This window comes from Mandrillus leucophaeus, unplaced genomic scaffold (assembly GCF_000951045.1).
Source record: "Mandrillus leucophaeus isolate KB7577 unplaced genomic scaffold, Mleu.le_1.0 Scaffold81, whole genome shotgun sequence".
NCBI lineage: Eukaryota > Metazoa > Chordata > Mammalia > Primates > Cercopithecidae > Mandrillus > Mandrillus leucophaeus.
Window position 1 is genome coordinate 3,533,305 of NW_012108808.1, and position 12,347 is coordinate 3,545,651.

The 12,347-nt window shown below is 39.0% G+C and overlaps 1 protein-coding gene across 1 annotated transcript in view; it reads left to right on the forward strand.

Moving 5' to 3' along the window:
• ANXA10 (annexin A10) overlaps positions 1-12,347 on the forward strand; it is a 103,616-nt gene that overhangs the window by 86,385 nt on the left and 4,884 nt on the right. Inside the window, exons 7-10 of the mRNA XM_011967790.1 lie at positions 3,925-3,978; positions 4,075-4,168; positions 5,414-5,509; positions 7,598-7,656. Of these exons, the coding sequence (XP_011823180.1) occupies positions 3,925-3,978; positions 4,075-4,168; positions 5,414-5,509; positions 7,598-7,656 (303 nt within the window). The remainder of the gene's footprint in view (positions 1-3,924; positions 3,979-4,074; positions 4,169-5,413; positions 5,510-7,597; positions 7,657-12,347) is intronic.

Here is a 12,347-nt window from a genome sequence, read left to right on the forward strand (position 1 = left end):
CCCACCCTTCACCTATTTTACACATTCCTACCCTTCCCTAATTGGTTTTCGACACTGTTGTGCCCATCTTTGAGTGGTGCATCTTTTTAGCCTTTTTTACATACTAACAAACCAATCAGCACATATGCCCCCGTTCTGAGCCCATAAAAACCCTGGACTCAGCCAGACCAGGGGACTGTCCGCTTTTGGGTGGTGGGGGGTTGGGGGGGGGAACTACCTGACTTTGGGTAAGGGGGCTGCCCAGCTTGGGTCTCCTTTTCTGCTGAGAGCTGTTTCTTCACTCAACAAGACTCTTCGCCTTGTTCACCACTGGCTGTCAGTGTAACCTCATTCTCCTTGGATGTGGGGCAAGAACTTGGGACCTGCCAAACAGCAAGTGGGAATAGAGCTGCAGCCCTGTACCACTGCCTTCCCACTCACCAAGCAAGGCGAGAAGGAGCTGCTTGGCTGCACATGCCCCCTTAAGTCAGGCTGCGGATGGTGGAACTAAAATAGCTCACACCCCCCATTTACCAGGCATCTGTAAGATTTCAGGCACCACCATGTCCCCTTCATCTGGACACTGGAGTCACTTGTGACGTGCCTGGTCCAGCCACAAGCCCCACATGGAGCCTGCACCTGTGCCAGCGATTGGAGCAGCCAGCTGCACCCCATGTGCTCACTCACACACCCCCTCACTCTGTGGGCTGAGTGTGCAGTCACAGTGGCCATGGGATCCAGGCCAGGTTGCATATCAAACACAGCCCAATAGGCTGAATGGGCAGGGTACCTCCTGCCACAAGTCCAGGGCGAGCAAGGCCCAGGCAGGAGCATTGCCAGCCACGGAGGCCTCCAACTGGCCAAATGCACAGAAAAAAATGCTGTGTCATTTTGAAGGCAGTGTCTATATTATTTCCTGAGGAATTGGATGTGGGCTATGAAAAGGCCGAAGAAAATGGAATCAAATGTGACTCTCAGTTTCTTAGTCTGAGCAACAGAAAGGATGAAGTGCAGTGTGGAAGACGGACTGTAGAAAGAGTTTGAGGTGGAGGGAGTCAAGGCATTGGATTTTCAACATGCTAAACCTGATATGTATATTAGAAAATCAAGTGGAGATGCTGACTTCGCAATTGGAATGTACATACCTGAAGTTCAGATGACAGATCTTTGCTAGAGATGTAAATAAATAAATGGGTAAGATAAATGGGTATCATTACAATATAGATGAAATTTAAAGCCACCTGAGTAGACAACATTATCAAGAGAAGAAATGTAAATACAGACAAAAAGATGATCAAAGACTGACTACCTGGACCTTCCAAAAGTAAGAGATTGAAAAGAAGAAAAACCAGTTCACAAGACTGAGGAGTAACCAATAAAATAAAATAGATTGCAGGATCCTGGAAGCCAAGTGATGAAAGTATAGCAAGAAGAAGAGAGTGGCAATTATACCAAACCCTACTGATAGATTAAATAAGATGAAGACTAAGAATGACCACAAATGTATGTTATTAAATAAATGGCATAAAGTCACAGAAGATATAGCACATTGTTTTCAATTGTTTGTTACTTGGTATAAATTAAAATCATAGAGAATTTGAAAGGGAGCCAGAGCATATTGTGTAAAAATAGTAAGTTATTTAGGCTAAGGGAAGAGTATGAAAACCAGACCTCAGAGTCAGAAATGCCACTGAAATTTAATAAACATTCTTCTCTAACAATCAGACCTTGGGCAATTCACTTAATATCTCTAATTTTTGTCTCCAAAATATGAGGTGAAACTTTTAAGGTACCTGCACCTCAACATTTCCATGATTTGAAAATAACACCCAGAGTCCTACCACTCAATAACATTATTCACTCCTTTAATTTAATACACAGATTTCAAATTAAGAATTGCATATGTGCAGCCTTAGTCTCTTGGTATTTTAAGCAAAGGAAATTGAAGAAGAAATGTGACTGACAAACTCATGCCTATTTCCCATCAGTTGTTTACCTTTAGGGGACATACAACTTTAGAGTTATGATTAAACATTAAATGTTCCAAGGCTACACATTTACTCACAAATGGTAGCTTTCTTATTTCTTTGTGAATAAATCGCACTTTCTCATATGCCTCTAGCTTTTTGTTATCAAGAAAAAAAGCCCTAATATTTAATCTAAAGTGGCAAATTTAATCTCTGTAATACTTTGAATAGTGAATGTGGGTGCATGTTCAATCTCATTCCTACTTTTATTGGGTTAAGTATTTGACTCTCAGATTTTGGCCATCCTCCTCCTTTCTCTCTAAGAAGGTAATTGGTAGAGAGGTGTGTGTGTGGTTAATGAAATATCTTGGGAACAGGAAGGTCACTGTGTCCTTAGATCAAGATATTGCCCACATTTTTGCCGGTCTTGACTATGGAATAGCAATTCTTGGCAATTCTGGACAAGAACATATGAGGTGTCAATGACAAGCATATGAGCATTTATCAGTGTTAGCTGCCAAGATAAGCCACTGATTTAATTTATGATCTTTTCTCTGTCTCACTTTGGTCAGAGACAAACTGACAAGTTTGGTCAGAGTAACCTTTCAGGATGATTTAGCCTCACCTTTACTCTCACGGGAGCTGGAGACTCCCCCAAAGGTCTAGCTGTGTCTCCCACACAGTTCAAGTCAATGTGGTCTATCCTATAGCCCTTGACTGCTGAAACACTGTCCCTGCCATGGTCATAAACTCAATCTGGCAAGCTTCCCCACAGGTTCTCAGCTAGATTGCAAGTTCCTCCGCATGTAAGAAATTTGGGATCCCATTCATACTACTTAGGGATTGAGGTTAATTCAAGGAAGTTGTGTTCAAGACCTCCCTGTGCCCAATCTTGCTGTCTCACTGGGTTCACTGCACTGTGGCTATTTCTAGTGTCCTAAAAGATGATAGAGCTAGGCACAGTGGCTTATGCCTGTCACCCCAACATTTTGAGAGGCTGACACAGAAGAATCGCTTGAGGCCAGGAGTTCAAGACCAGCCCACCTTGTCAATATGGTGAGATCCCCTTTCTGAGAAAAAAAATTAGCCAATCATGGTGGTACATGCCTGTGGTCCAAGTTACTCGGGAGGCTGAGGCAGGAGGATTGCTTGAGTCCAGGAGGTCGAGATTACAGTGAACTATGATCATGCCACTGCATTCTAACCTGTGCAATGCAGCAAGGCCCTGTCTAAAAAAAAAAAAAATTGGTAGAAGCAGAAACTACTGTACTTTCAGTGTTCTCTTAACATAATTGGAGCGAAGAGAAAGCCTCCCCTCTATATCTGGACCCAAAAGAAACAGTTCATTAGACTGATAACATGCCTCCCTACCTCCTTCTCCCCACTGGCCCTCATATCCCTCAGGAATCAATGTTCCCTGCATTGGTTAGTGCCCCTTCCCTCCTGTTTGAAATGATCAACTGGACCATGTCTGTTCTCTAAATGATAATGGAGTGAGAGTTAAACAGATGTACAAAATATTCTAACTGCACAAAGTCTGAATTTCATTACTATTTTGTTGTTGTACAAGTCCTATTGTGCAAGTCAGAGATGGACTTTCTCTGCATTTTTGCTCTAACAATGTTAACACTCATTTCTAACAGCCACTGCCATGGTCAGGCAGTGGATACTCAGTTTGATAAGGGAGAAGATACTGCACAGAGACTTGGAAAACTGAAAAATGCCTCAATGTCTTTCAAACACTACTAGTGCTGCAAAGAAAAAGTAAAATAAAATAATGCACATTTTAAGACAACACCTTATATACTATCTTCTAAAGTATTCAGGAAATCAGGAAATGAACGCTTACTCCAGATAATAATAGAAGTTCCTTAGGAACAATCAGAATATTTAGTAGTTCAAGGATTTTGGTCCCACTAATCCTATATGAGTTGCTGACTAAGAACATTTACATGGAAAACCTGTGCTTACTTTACAGGGGACCAGAGAGGAAGGATATGCAGACCCTGCTATGGCTGCTCAGGATGCAATGGTAACTAGAGCCAGTTCTCAGACTGATTGCAAAGAACCTTGGTTAAAATGGGCTGGAGTGGTTCTGATGCTACTTCTCTGCTGGCTAATGTTCCAGGTCCTATGGGAAGCCTGTCAGCAGAAGACGGGGGAGCACAAAACCATGCTGCAAATGATCCTGTGCAACAAGAGCTACCAGCAGCTGTGGCTGGGTAATTATGAACTGGGGTTCTTTCCAGCTACTCGGCCTATTATATAACAAAAAGAAGGTGGTTTACTAGAAACAAAAATGATCTATTACAAGGAAATGGAGGAAAGTCAGTTACCTCAAAGGTACTTACTTTGAATTTTGTTTATAAGATGTGCCTTATTTAATGACATTACTAAGGGATAAGTATTTCCTTAATAGTTTTTCCAATAACTTTCAAATACTGAGCATTTTAAAAATTATCTCTGTATTTGATGGAGTACTTATGCAAATATATTAGCTATTTCTTACTAGGTATATTATATGTTGTCTTGCAAAAATGTATAGTAAATATAGTTTAACCAGTCAATACTGCATCAAGGTCATTATTATTGATGTCATGATTTCTGCAATATTGATAGAACCTTATTGGTTTTAGAGAGTGCACTCATGTTAGTTTGCCCTTTGTTTATTCCCTAAACTACAATATCTTTCTTTTTCTTTTATTAAAAACAAATTTTGTTTTTTCTATATAAAATACACAAATGGCTGAAAATTTTCAACAGATGGCCTACCCTACCCCAATCCCACATCTGGACTTTACAAGTCAATAAGAGACATTACCTATCTTAATTATAATCATATAATAATAATGAAAAGACATCATCTTGCTTCTAATTTTGAGTAAGAATGGATGAGAACTAAAGTTGCCTGGGATAGTCATATAACTAAGTTCTTGAAATAAGGAATCTTAATTTATCACAATTCTAAATTAGTAAACTCTAGTCTATAACCATAAAGTTGATTTCATCTTTCTCAGAATGTTCTTTATAGATACTTTGACTGCTATTTTAATCATCACAGAGAGGACTTTTACACTTAATTCTCATATTTAAGCTCTAGTAGGAAGTTTGTTGTTGACATAAGCCTATATGTCCTAAATAACTGGTCCATAAATAATGGCTTGCTGTGTGCTTCCTCTCAATTTAAATCAGCAGTGAGTTAGTGGGTCTCACTGGAGGTGGCATTTGTTCCCCAGGAGAAGAGAATAATAACAGGTCTTTGAAGTTCAAGATTTATGATGACTCTACTAAGAGTATCTATATTTGTTTCAATGGTATTTATAGTAAACAGAATTGGTAGCAGTAGTACTTTTAATTATTTTATGGAAAATATGGATTTTTAGTATGTGTAATAATCTAATTAATATTTATATTATACATTTATAATATTTTCAAAATCTCCTTTGAATTACATCAATTTGTTGAAGTTTTTCAGGAATTTCAAAATATTTCTGGGCAAGACATGGTAGATGCCATTAATGAATGTTATGATGGATACTTTCAGGAGCTGTTGGTTGCAATTGGTAAGTAATAAATTATTTGAAGTACAGCAGACATTTTATTTCTTAATAAATGCTGAGCGGCTCTGAATGAACTAAAGACACATGAGTAAGCTCTTGATCGAGTCATTTTTTTCCCTTGAACTTTATTATTTAAAAGGACGTAAACTCCATAGTGGAAGAGTACATCAGTTACTAATAAAATGCACTAAACTGGCAACCTGATGACTTTAATGAACTGATACCCCCCCAACAGCTAGTTCAACTTTCATACCAGAAAAACACATCATTCTCAGGTATTTTCTCTTCGGAATTGGCTTCTCACACTGTTCAATCCATTTTATCTTTACTGACTTCCATTCCTTTGCTCAAGAGCAGATAAATACTTAACAGTGTGCTTCTCTTCTCTTTAGGAGGTAAAGGATTTTTTAGTGACCATTACTAACAAATTTTGGTTTAGGAGTAAATCCTACCATAAAAGAGATTTACTAAGTAGTGATTTTCCTCAGGCTATTGTGATAGTGGCACACCTCTTGCTCCTTCCTAAGAAATAATATCCCTCCATAGAGGACAAAACAGGGCTACTTATCCAGAAAAACTGCAATAGAACTACCTGTGCAATAGAACTACCTTTGTCTCGTACTGTGCTGTAAGCTGACAGCACACATTTCAGGGATGACCAAAGGGGGTCATTGTGAAATATCTCCATCGAAGGCACAGTCAAGTAATCACCTAGATACTAGTTGAATAAATGAATATTGTGATTTTCCATCCTTGAATGGCAGAAGCATACATGAGTGTGACAGTTGAGAGATAAAGGAACTTTTGCAGCTTATCCAGTAAAGAAGTCTCAAGCTAGGGTTCCATGAAAACAGTTTGATGAAGCCCCTAAAATAGTATGCAAGAAATGACTATTAATAACTGTGTATTTTTTTCTGAGGATATCACATTTATTCCAGAAAATTCTCTACAAAATTTAATAACCACATACCACATCAAAATCCTTCATTTTATAAACAATGCCTAAGGAAATTAACTGACTGCCTCAAAGCCGATCAGCTGATTAGCAACCAAGTTATGACTAAAACTCATAATATCCGAATCTCAAGATAGCTTTCTTTCCACTATAGACCCCCGCCACAAAGCAGTGGGCATAAGAGAGGAAGTGGTGGACATTATAAATGGCAGAAAACATTTCAACTGATTTATTCACTCAGTAGACATTTATTGAGCACCTGCTGTTCTAGACACTGACTTCGGCACGACAGATAGAACAATGAAACAACAAAAACAGCAAAAGTCACTGCCTTCAAGGAGGTTATAAAGACTATGACTCAAGAGTGATTATGACGTTTCATGTATTAAAAATGAAAGAAAAGATGAGGGTATAATCTCACAACCTAAAATAATTACTTAAACTACTAGGGAAACACTGTTATGATGATTTCATTCTGGCTAGAAATTATAGCCTCTCACACATTACCCATTCATGTATTAATTTGTTAACCTATTCAAATAAACATTACTGAAAGTTTATGGTCATCAGCTGACTTCCAGCAAGGATAACTGTTAACCATTCTCTAGGCTGTTCTAATGCCTTAGCAGTTTTTATTAGATGACTTCTAAAACTGGTCTACACCAGTTGTGGTCCATACAGTTTCTCCTTCAGAGACTTCAAGTCTACTCACAAATCTATAAGTTACTAAAAATAGTATTCAAATAGATGAACAAATTACATGGGAGCTATATCATATTGAATCCTACAATGATAATAATAATAATCTATAATAGTGGTAATAACCTAGGTTTCTTTGAAGCTCTTTTGATTTAATTTTCAGATAAAGATGATAAAGTTTTCTTCATTAGGCTACATGAAGGAACTAACAAGAGTTCCAACAGATAGAAATAGATCAAGTGAAAATCTGCATGACTCATTATAATGTTGTTGCTTTATATTTTTTTCCTGTGGCTTATAGTGTTACCATTATTGTAAGTGTTGACATTATAATACAATGTAAGAATTGTAACAGGAAAAGTGCTATTGTTTCTCAAATTCTGACGAAAATGTATGTTTTCACTCTCAATGTTTCTTCTCTCTCTGATTTCTCCTAGTTCTCTGTGTTCGAGACAAACCAGCCTATTTTGCTTATAGGTTATATAGTGCAATTCATGTAAGTAAGACTCATATATTTTTAAAATTTCTCCAGAAATTGTGTCTGTTTGTCAAAGGATAAATTTACTTCCATCATTTAAATGTTTATTACCATTTTTGAACTTGTATGTACAAAGAAAATACACCCAAGTGAAAAACAAAATGGTTTAGACACCAAAAATAAGACACATCCGATAAAAATAACGCTCTGCTTTCTGTATCAAATTTAGGGAACCATATTTGGGGTGTGTATCCCCGTGTACATTAGAGGTTATTTAACATCTGCAGAAACTGGTAAATTCAAATGTCTTTGTATATTTCCAAAGATCCCCACATCGAACTTATGCAAGTACAAACCATATGGCAGTAAGCAGAAAATGTCAAAATACTACAAACTCTCAGCAAGAAATTGCCACGTTCCTGAAGTTTCAATACACGAAATTATATCAACGGATATTTTTAAACATTGTGTTATTTTCAAAAAGTATTTAAAGTGACAACTAGAAAACCATAAAGTCTAAATCTATTTTTGTAATTAAATGGGAATGTATTTCACACTTCCAGTGCGTTATTCAGTCACACATACTTTGGGGCATTTTTTTTTTTTTTTTTTTTTGAGGCAGTACTTAACCAACTACTTGCCCAAGCTATGTGAGAAAAGCCATTTCTCTCTGTTTCTGTCTTTTCCTTTTAACAGCAGCCTCCACGACTTTTGGAAGTTATGATATGCTTTGTGCCATCAGTAGAGCATGGTCTCTTCTGTCTCTCAAGGTTCAGAAAGTTAGGAATGACAAAGGAAAAATACTCACTGAGATCAGATTTGGGGAATAACCTAAACTGATGCCACAATCTAGTCAGGACTGAAACCAGAGGCAGGGTGGGTGAGTGTAACCTGGAACCAAAAGGAAGAAAATTATCATCCTGAAAACACATGAAAGTGTAAAATTTGCTAGTAAAGCAAACACACAAATGAGGAAGAGAAAGGAGTCACATGGTACCACCACCGAAAAACACCAAACCACAAGAATAAACAGAGGAAAAAAAAGAATGTACAAAACAACCAGTAAACAACTAACTATGACAAGAACAAAACCTCATATATCAGTAATAACCTTGGATATAAACAGATTAAATTCTCCACTGAAAAGATACACACTGGCTGAAAGGATAAAAACCGATCCGACTATATGCTGCCTACAAGAAATGCACTTCACCTATAAAGACACATAAAGACTGAAAATAAAGCTATGGAAAAGGTATTTCAAGCAAACAGAAACCCAAAGCAAGCAGGAGTAGTTATATTTATATACATAAAATATACTTTATTTCAAAAAGTAAAAAAAAAAACCTACATAGGTCATTTCATAAAAATAAAGGAAGCAATCCAGTGAAAGGAAATAACATTCTAAATATATATGTACTCAACATTAGAGCACCCAGATTCACAGAGTAAATACTAGCAGATCTAAACAGAGAGATGAACTCCAGTACAATAATATTGCAAGAATTCAACATCCCACCCTTAGCATTAGGCAGATCATTGAGAAATAAAATTAACAAAGAAACTAAATCCTATTTACCATAGCTACCAAAAAAAAAAATGCATGTGAATAAATTTAATGAAGGAAGTGAAAGATTTCTACTAGGAAAACTACAAAACGCTGATGAAAACTTAAAGAGGACAAATGGAAAGATACTATGTGCTCATGGATCAGAAGAATTAATATCATTAAAATGATTATATAATGCAAAGCAATATACAGATTCAATTCAGTCCCTATCAAAACACCAATGTCAGTTTTTACAAAAATAGAAAAAATTAGCCTGACACTTGTATTAATCAAAATGAGCCAGAAAAGCTAAAGTGATCCTGAGCAAAAAACAAAGGCAGAGACATCACCATACCTGACTTCCCAACATATTACAAGGCTAGAGTAACCAAAACAACGTTGTATTAATGTAAAAATAGACATATAGACCAAAGAAACAGAATAGAAGCTCAAGAAATAAATCTATATATTTACAGTCAATTGATTTTCAACAAAGCCATGAGGAACATACACTGGGAAAAAGACACCATCTTCAATAAATGGCACATTAAAAAAAACAAACAAACAAACAAAAAAAAAACTGGCTAGCCATATATGCAGAAGAATGAGACTAGACCTCTATGTCTATGTACAAAAATCAACTCAAGATGGACTAACGACTTAAATGTGATACCTGAAACTATAAAACTACTAGAAGAATACATAGGGAAAACTCTTCAGGACATTGGTCCATGCAACGATTTTATGGCTAAAACCTCAAAATCACAAGCAACAAAACCCAAAATAGACAAAAGGGACTATATTAAACTAAAAAGCTTCTGCACAGCAAAAGAAACATTCAATAAGTGAAGAAACAACCACTTGAATAGAAGAAACTGTTTGCAAACTACTCATTCAAAAGGGGGCTAATATCCAGAATATATAAGGAATTCAAACAACTGAATAGTAAAAACTCAACAGTCCCATTAAAAATTTGGCTAAGACATAAATAGACATTTCTCAAAAGAAGAAATACAAGTGGCCAAGAGGTATATGACAAAATGCTCAAGATCACTATCATCAGGGAAATGCAAGTCAAAACCACAATGAGATATCACCTCACCTCAGTTACAATGGCTTTTATTTAAAAATCACAAAACAACAGATGCTGGTGAGAATGCAGAGTAAAGGGAACTATTAAACACTGTCAGTGAAATGTAAATTATGCAGCCACTATAAAAAGCAGTGTGGAGATTTCACAATAAACTAAAAATAGTACTACTGTGTCCAGAATTGGTGGGTTCTTGGTCTTGTTGACTTCAAGAATGAAGCCGCGGACCCTCGCAGTGAGTGTTACAGTTCTTAAAGATGGTGTTTCCAGAGTTTGTTCCTTCAGATGTTCAGATGTGTCTGGAGTTTCTTCCTTCTGGTAGGTTTTGTGGTCTCACTGACTTCAGTACTGAAGCTGCAGACCTTCACAGTGTTACAGCTCTTAAAGGCGGTGCGTCTGGAGGTGTTCGTTCCTTCTGGTGGGTTCGTGGTCTCGCTGGCCTCAGGAGTGAAGCTGCAGACCTTCGTGGTGAGTGTTACAGTTCATAAAGGTGGCGCATCTGGAGTTGTTCGTTCCTCCCATCTGGAGTTGCTCATCCCTCCCAGTGGGTTTGTGGTCTCACTGGCTTCAGAAGTGAAGCTGCAGACCTTCCCGGTGAGTGTTACAACTCATAAAGGTGGTGTGGACCCAAAGAGTAAGCAGCAGCAAGATTTATTGCAAAGAGCAAAAAACAAAGCTTCCACAGCATGGAGGGGGCCCCAGTGGGTTGCCACTGCTGGCTTGGGTGGCCTGCTTTTATTCCCTTATTTGGCCCCACCCACATCCTGCAGATTGGTCCATAGACTTAATTGGTCCACTTTACAGACAGCGGATTGGTCCATTTTACAGTGAGCTGATTGGTCCGTTTTGACAGTGCTGATTGGTCTGTTTACAAACCTTTAGCTAGACACAGAGTGCTGACTGGTGGGTTTACAATCTTTTAGCTAGACACAAAAGTTCTCCAAGTCCCCACCAGATTAGCTAGACGCAGAGCACTGATTGGTGCATTTACAAACCTTTATTTAGACACAGAGTGCTGATTGGTGCATTTACAAACCTTTAGCTAGACACAGTACTGATTGGTGCATTTTTACAGGGTGCTGATTGGTGCATTTACAAACCTTTAGCTAGACACAGTGCTGATTGGTGTGTTTACAATCCTTCAGCTAGACAGAAAAGTTCTCCAAGTCCCAGCCAGCACCTCTCACTGGCACTCACTGTGGGACTTTGCGGCACCTAGCCCAGGCACTCCGGCAGTCCAGAGGGAGCTTGTCCCCTGATCCAGCCCAGCAGGCACTGGCTGGCCACGCCGAGTGCAGGGCTTGCCCAGCCCATCCTCACCTGGAACCCATGTCAGCCCACGAGCCCCGTGGGCCCCAGCTCCTGCCCAGGCCTCTCTCTTCACACTTCCCCACCAGCGGAGGGAGCCAGCTCCGGCCTCAGCCAGCCCCAGAGAGGGGCCCTCATAGTGCAGCTGCAGGCTGAAGGACTCCTCGCATGCGTCCTGAGCAGATGCCGAGGCTGAGGAGGTGCGGAGAGCGACAGAGCGCTGCTAGCACGTTGTCCCCTTTCACTACTACATGATCCAGAAATCCCACCGAGAGGTGAAGCCAGTTAGATTTCTTGGGTCGAGTGGGGACTTGGAGAACTTTTCTCTCTTACAAGAGGATTGTAAAACTCACCAATCGGCTGGGTGTGGTGGCTCACACCTGTAATCCCAGCACTTTGGCAGGCCAAGGTGGGCAGATCACAAGGTCAGGAGATTGAGATCATCCTGGCTAACACAGTGAAACCCTCCTCTACTAAAAATACAAAAATTTAGCCAGGCATGGTGGTGGGCAACTGTAGTCCCAGCTACTCGGGAAGCTGAAGCAGGAGAATGGCATGAACCTGGGAGGTGGAGCTTGCAGTGAGCTGAGATCACACCACTGCACTCCAGCCTGGGCGACAGAGTGAGACTTCACCTCAAAAAAAAAAAAAAAAATTGCACCAATCAGCACTCTGTGGCCAGGATTGTAAAATGCATCAATCAGCACTCTGTAGCTAGCAAGAGGTTTGTAAAATGCACCAATCAGTGCTCTGTAAAATACA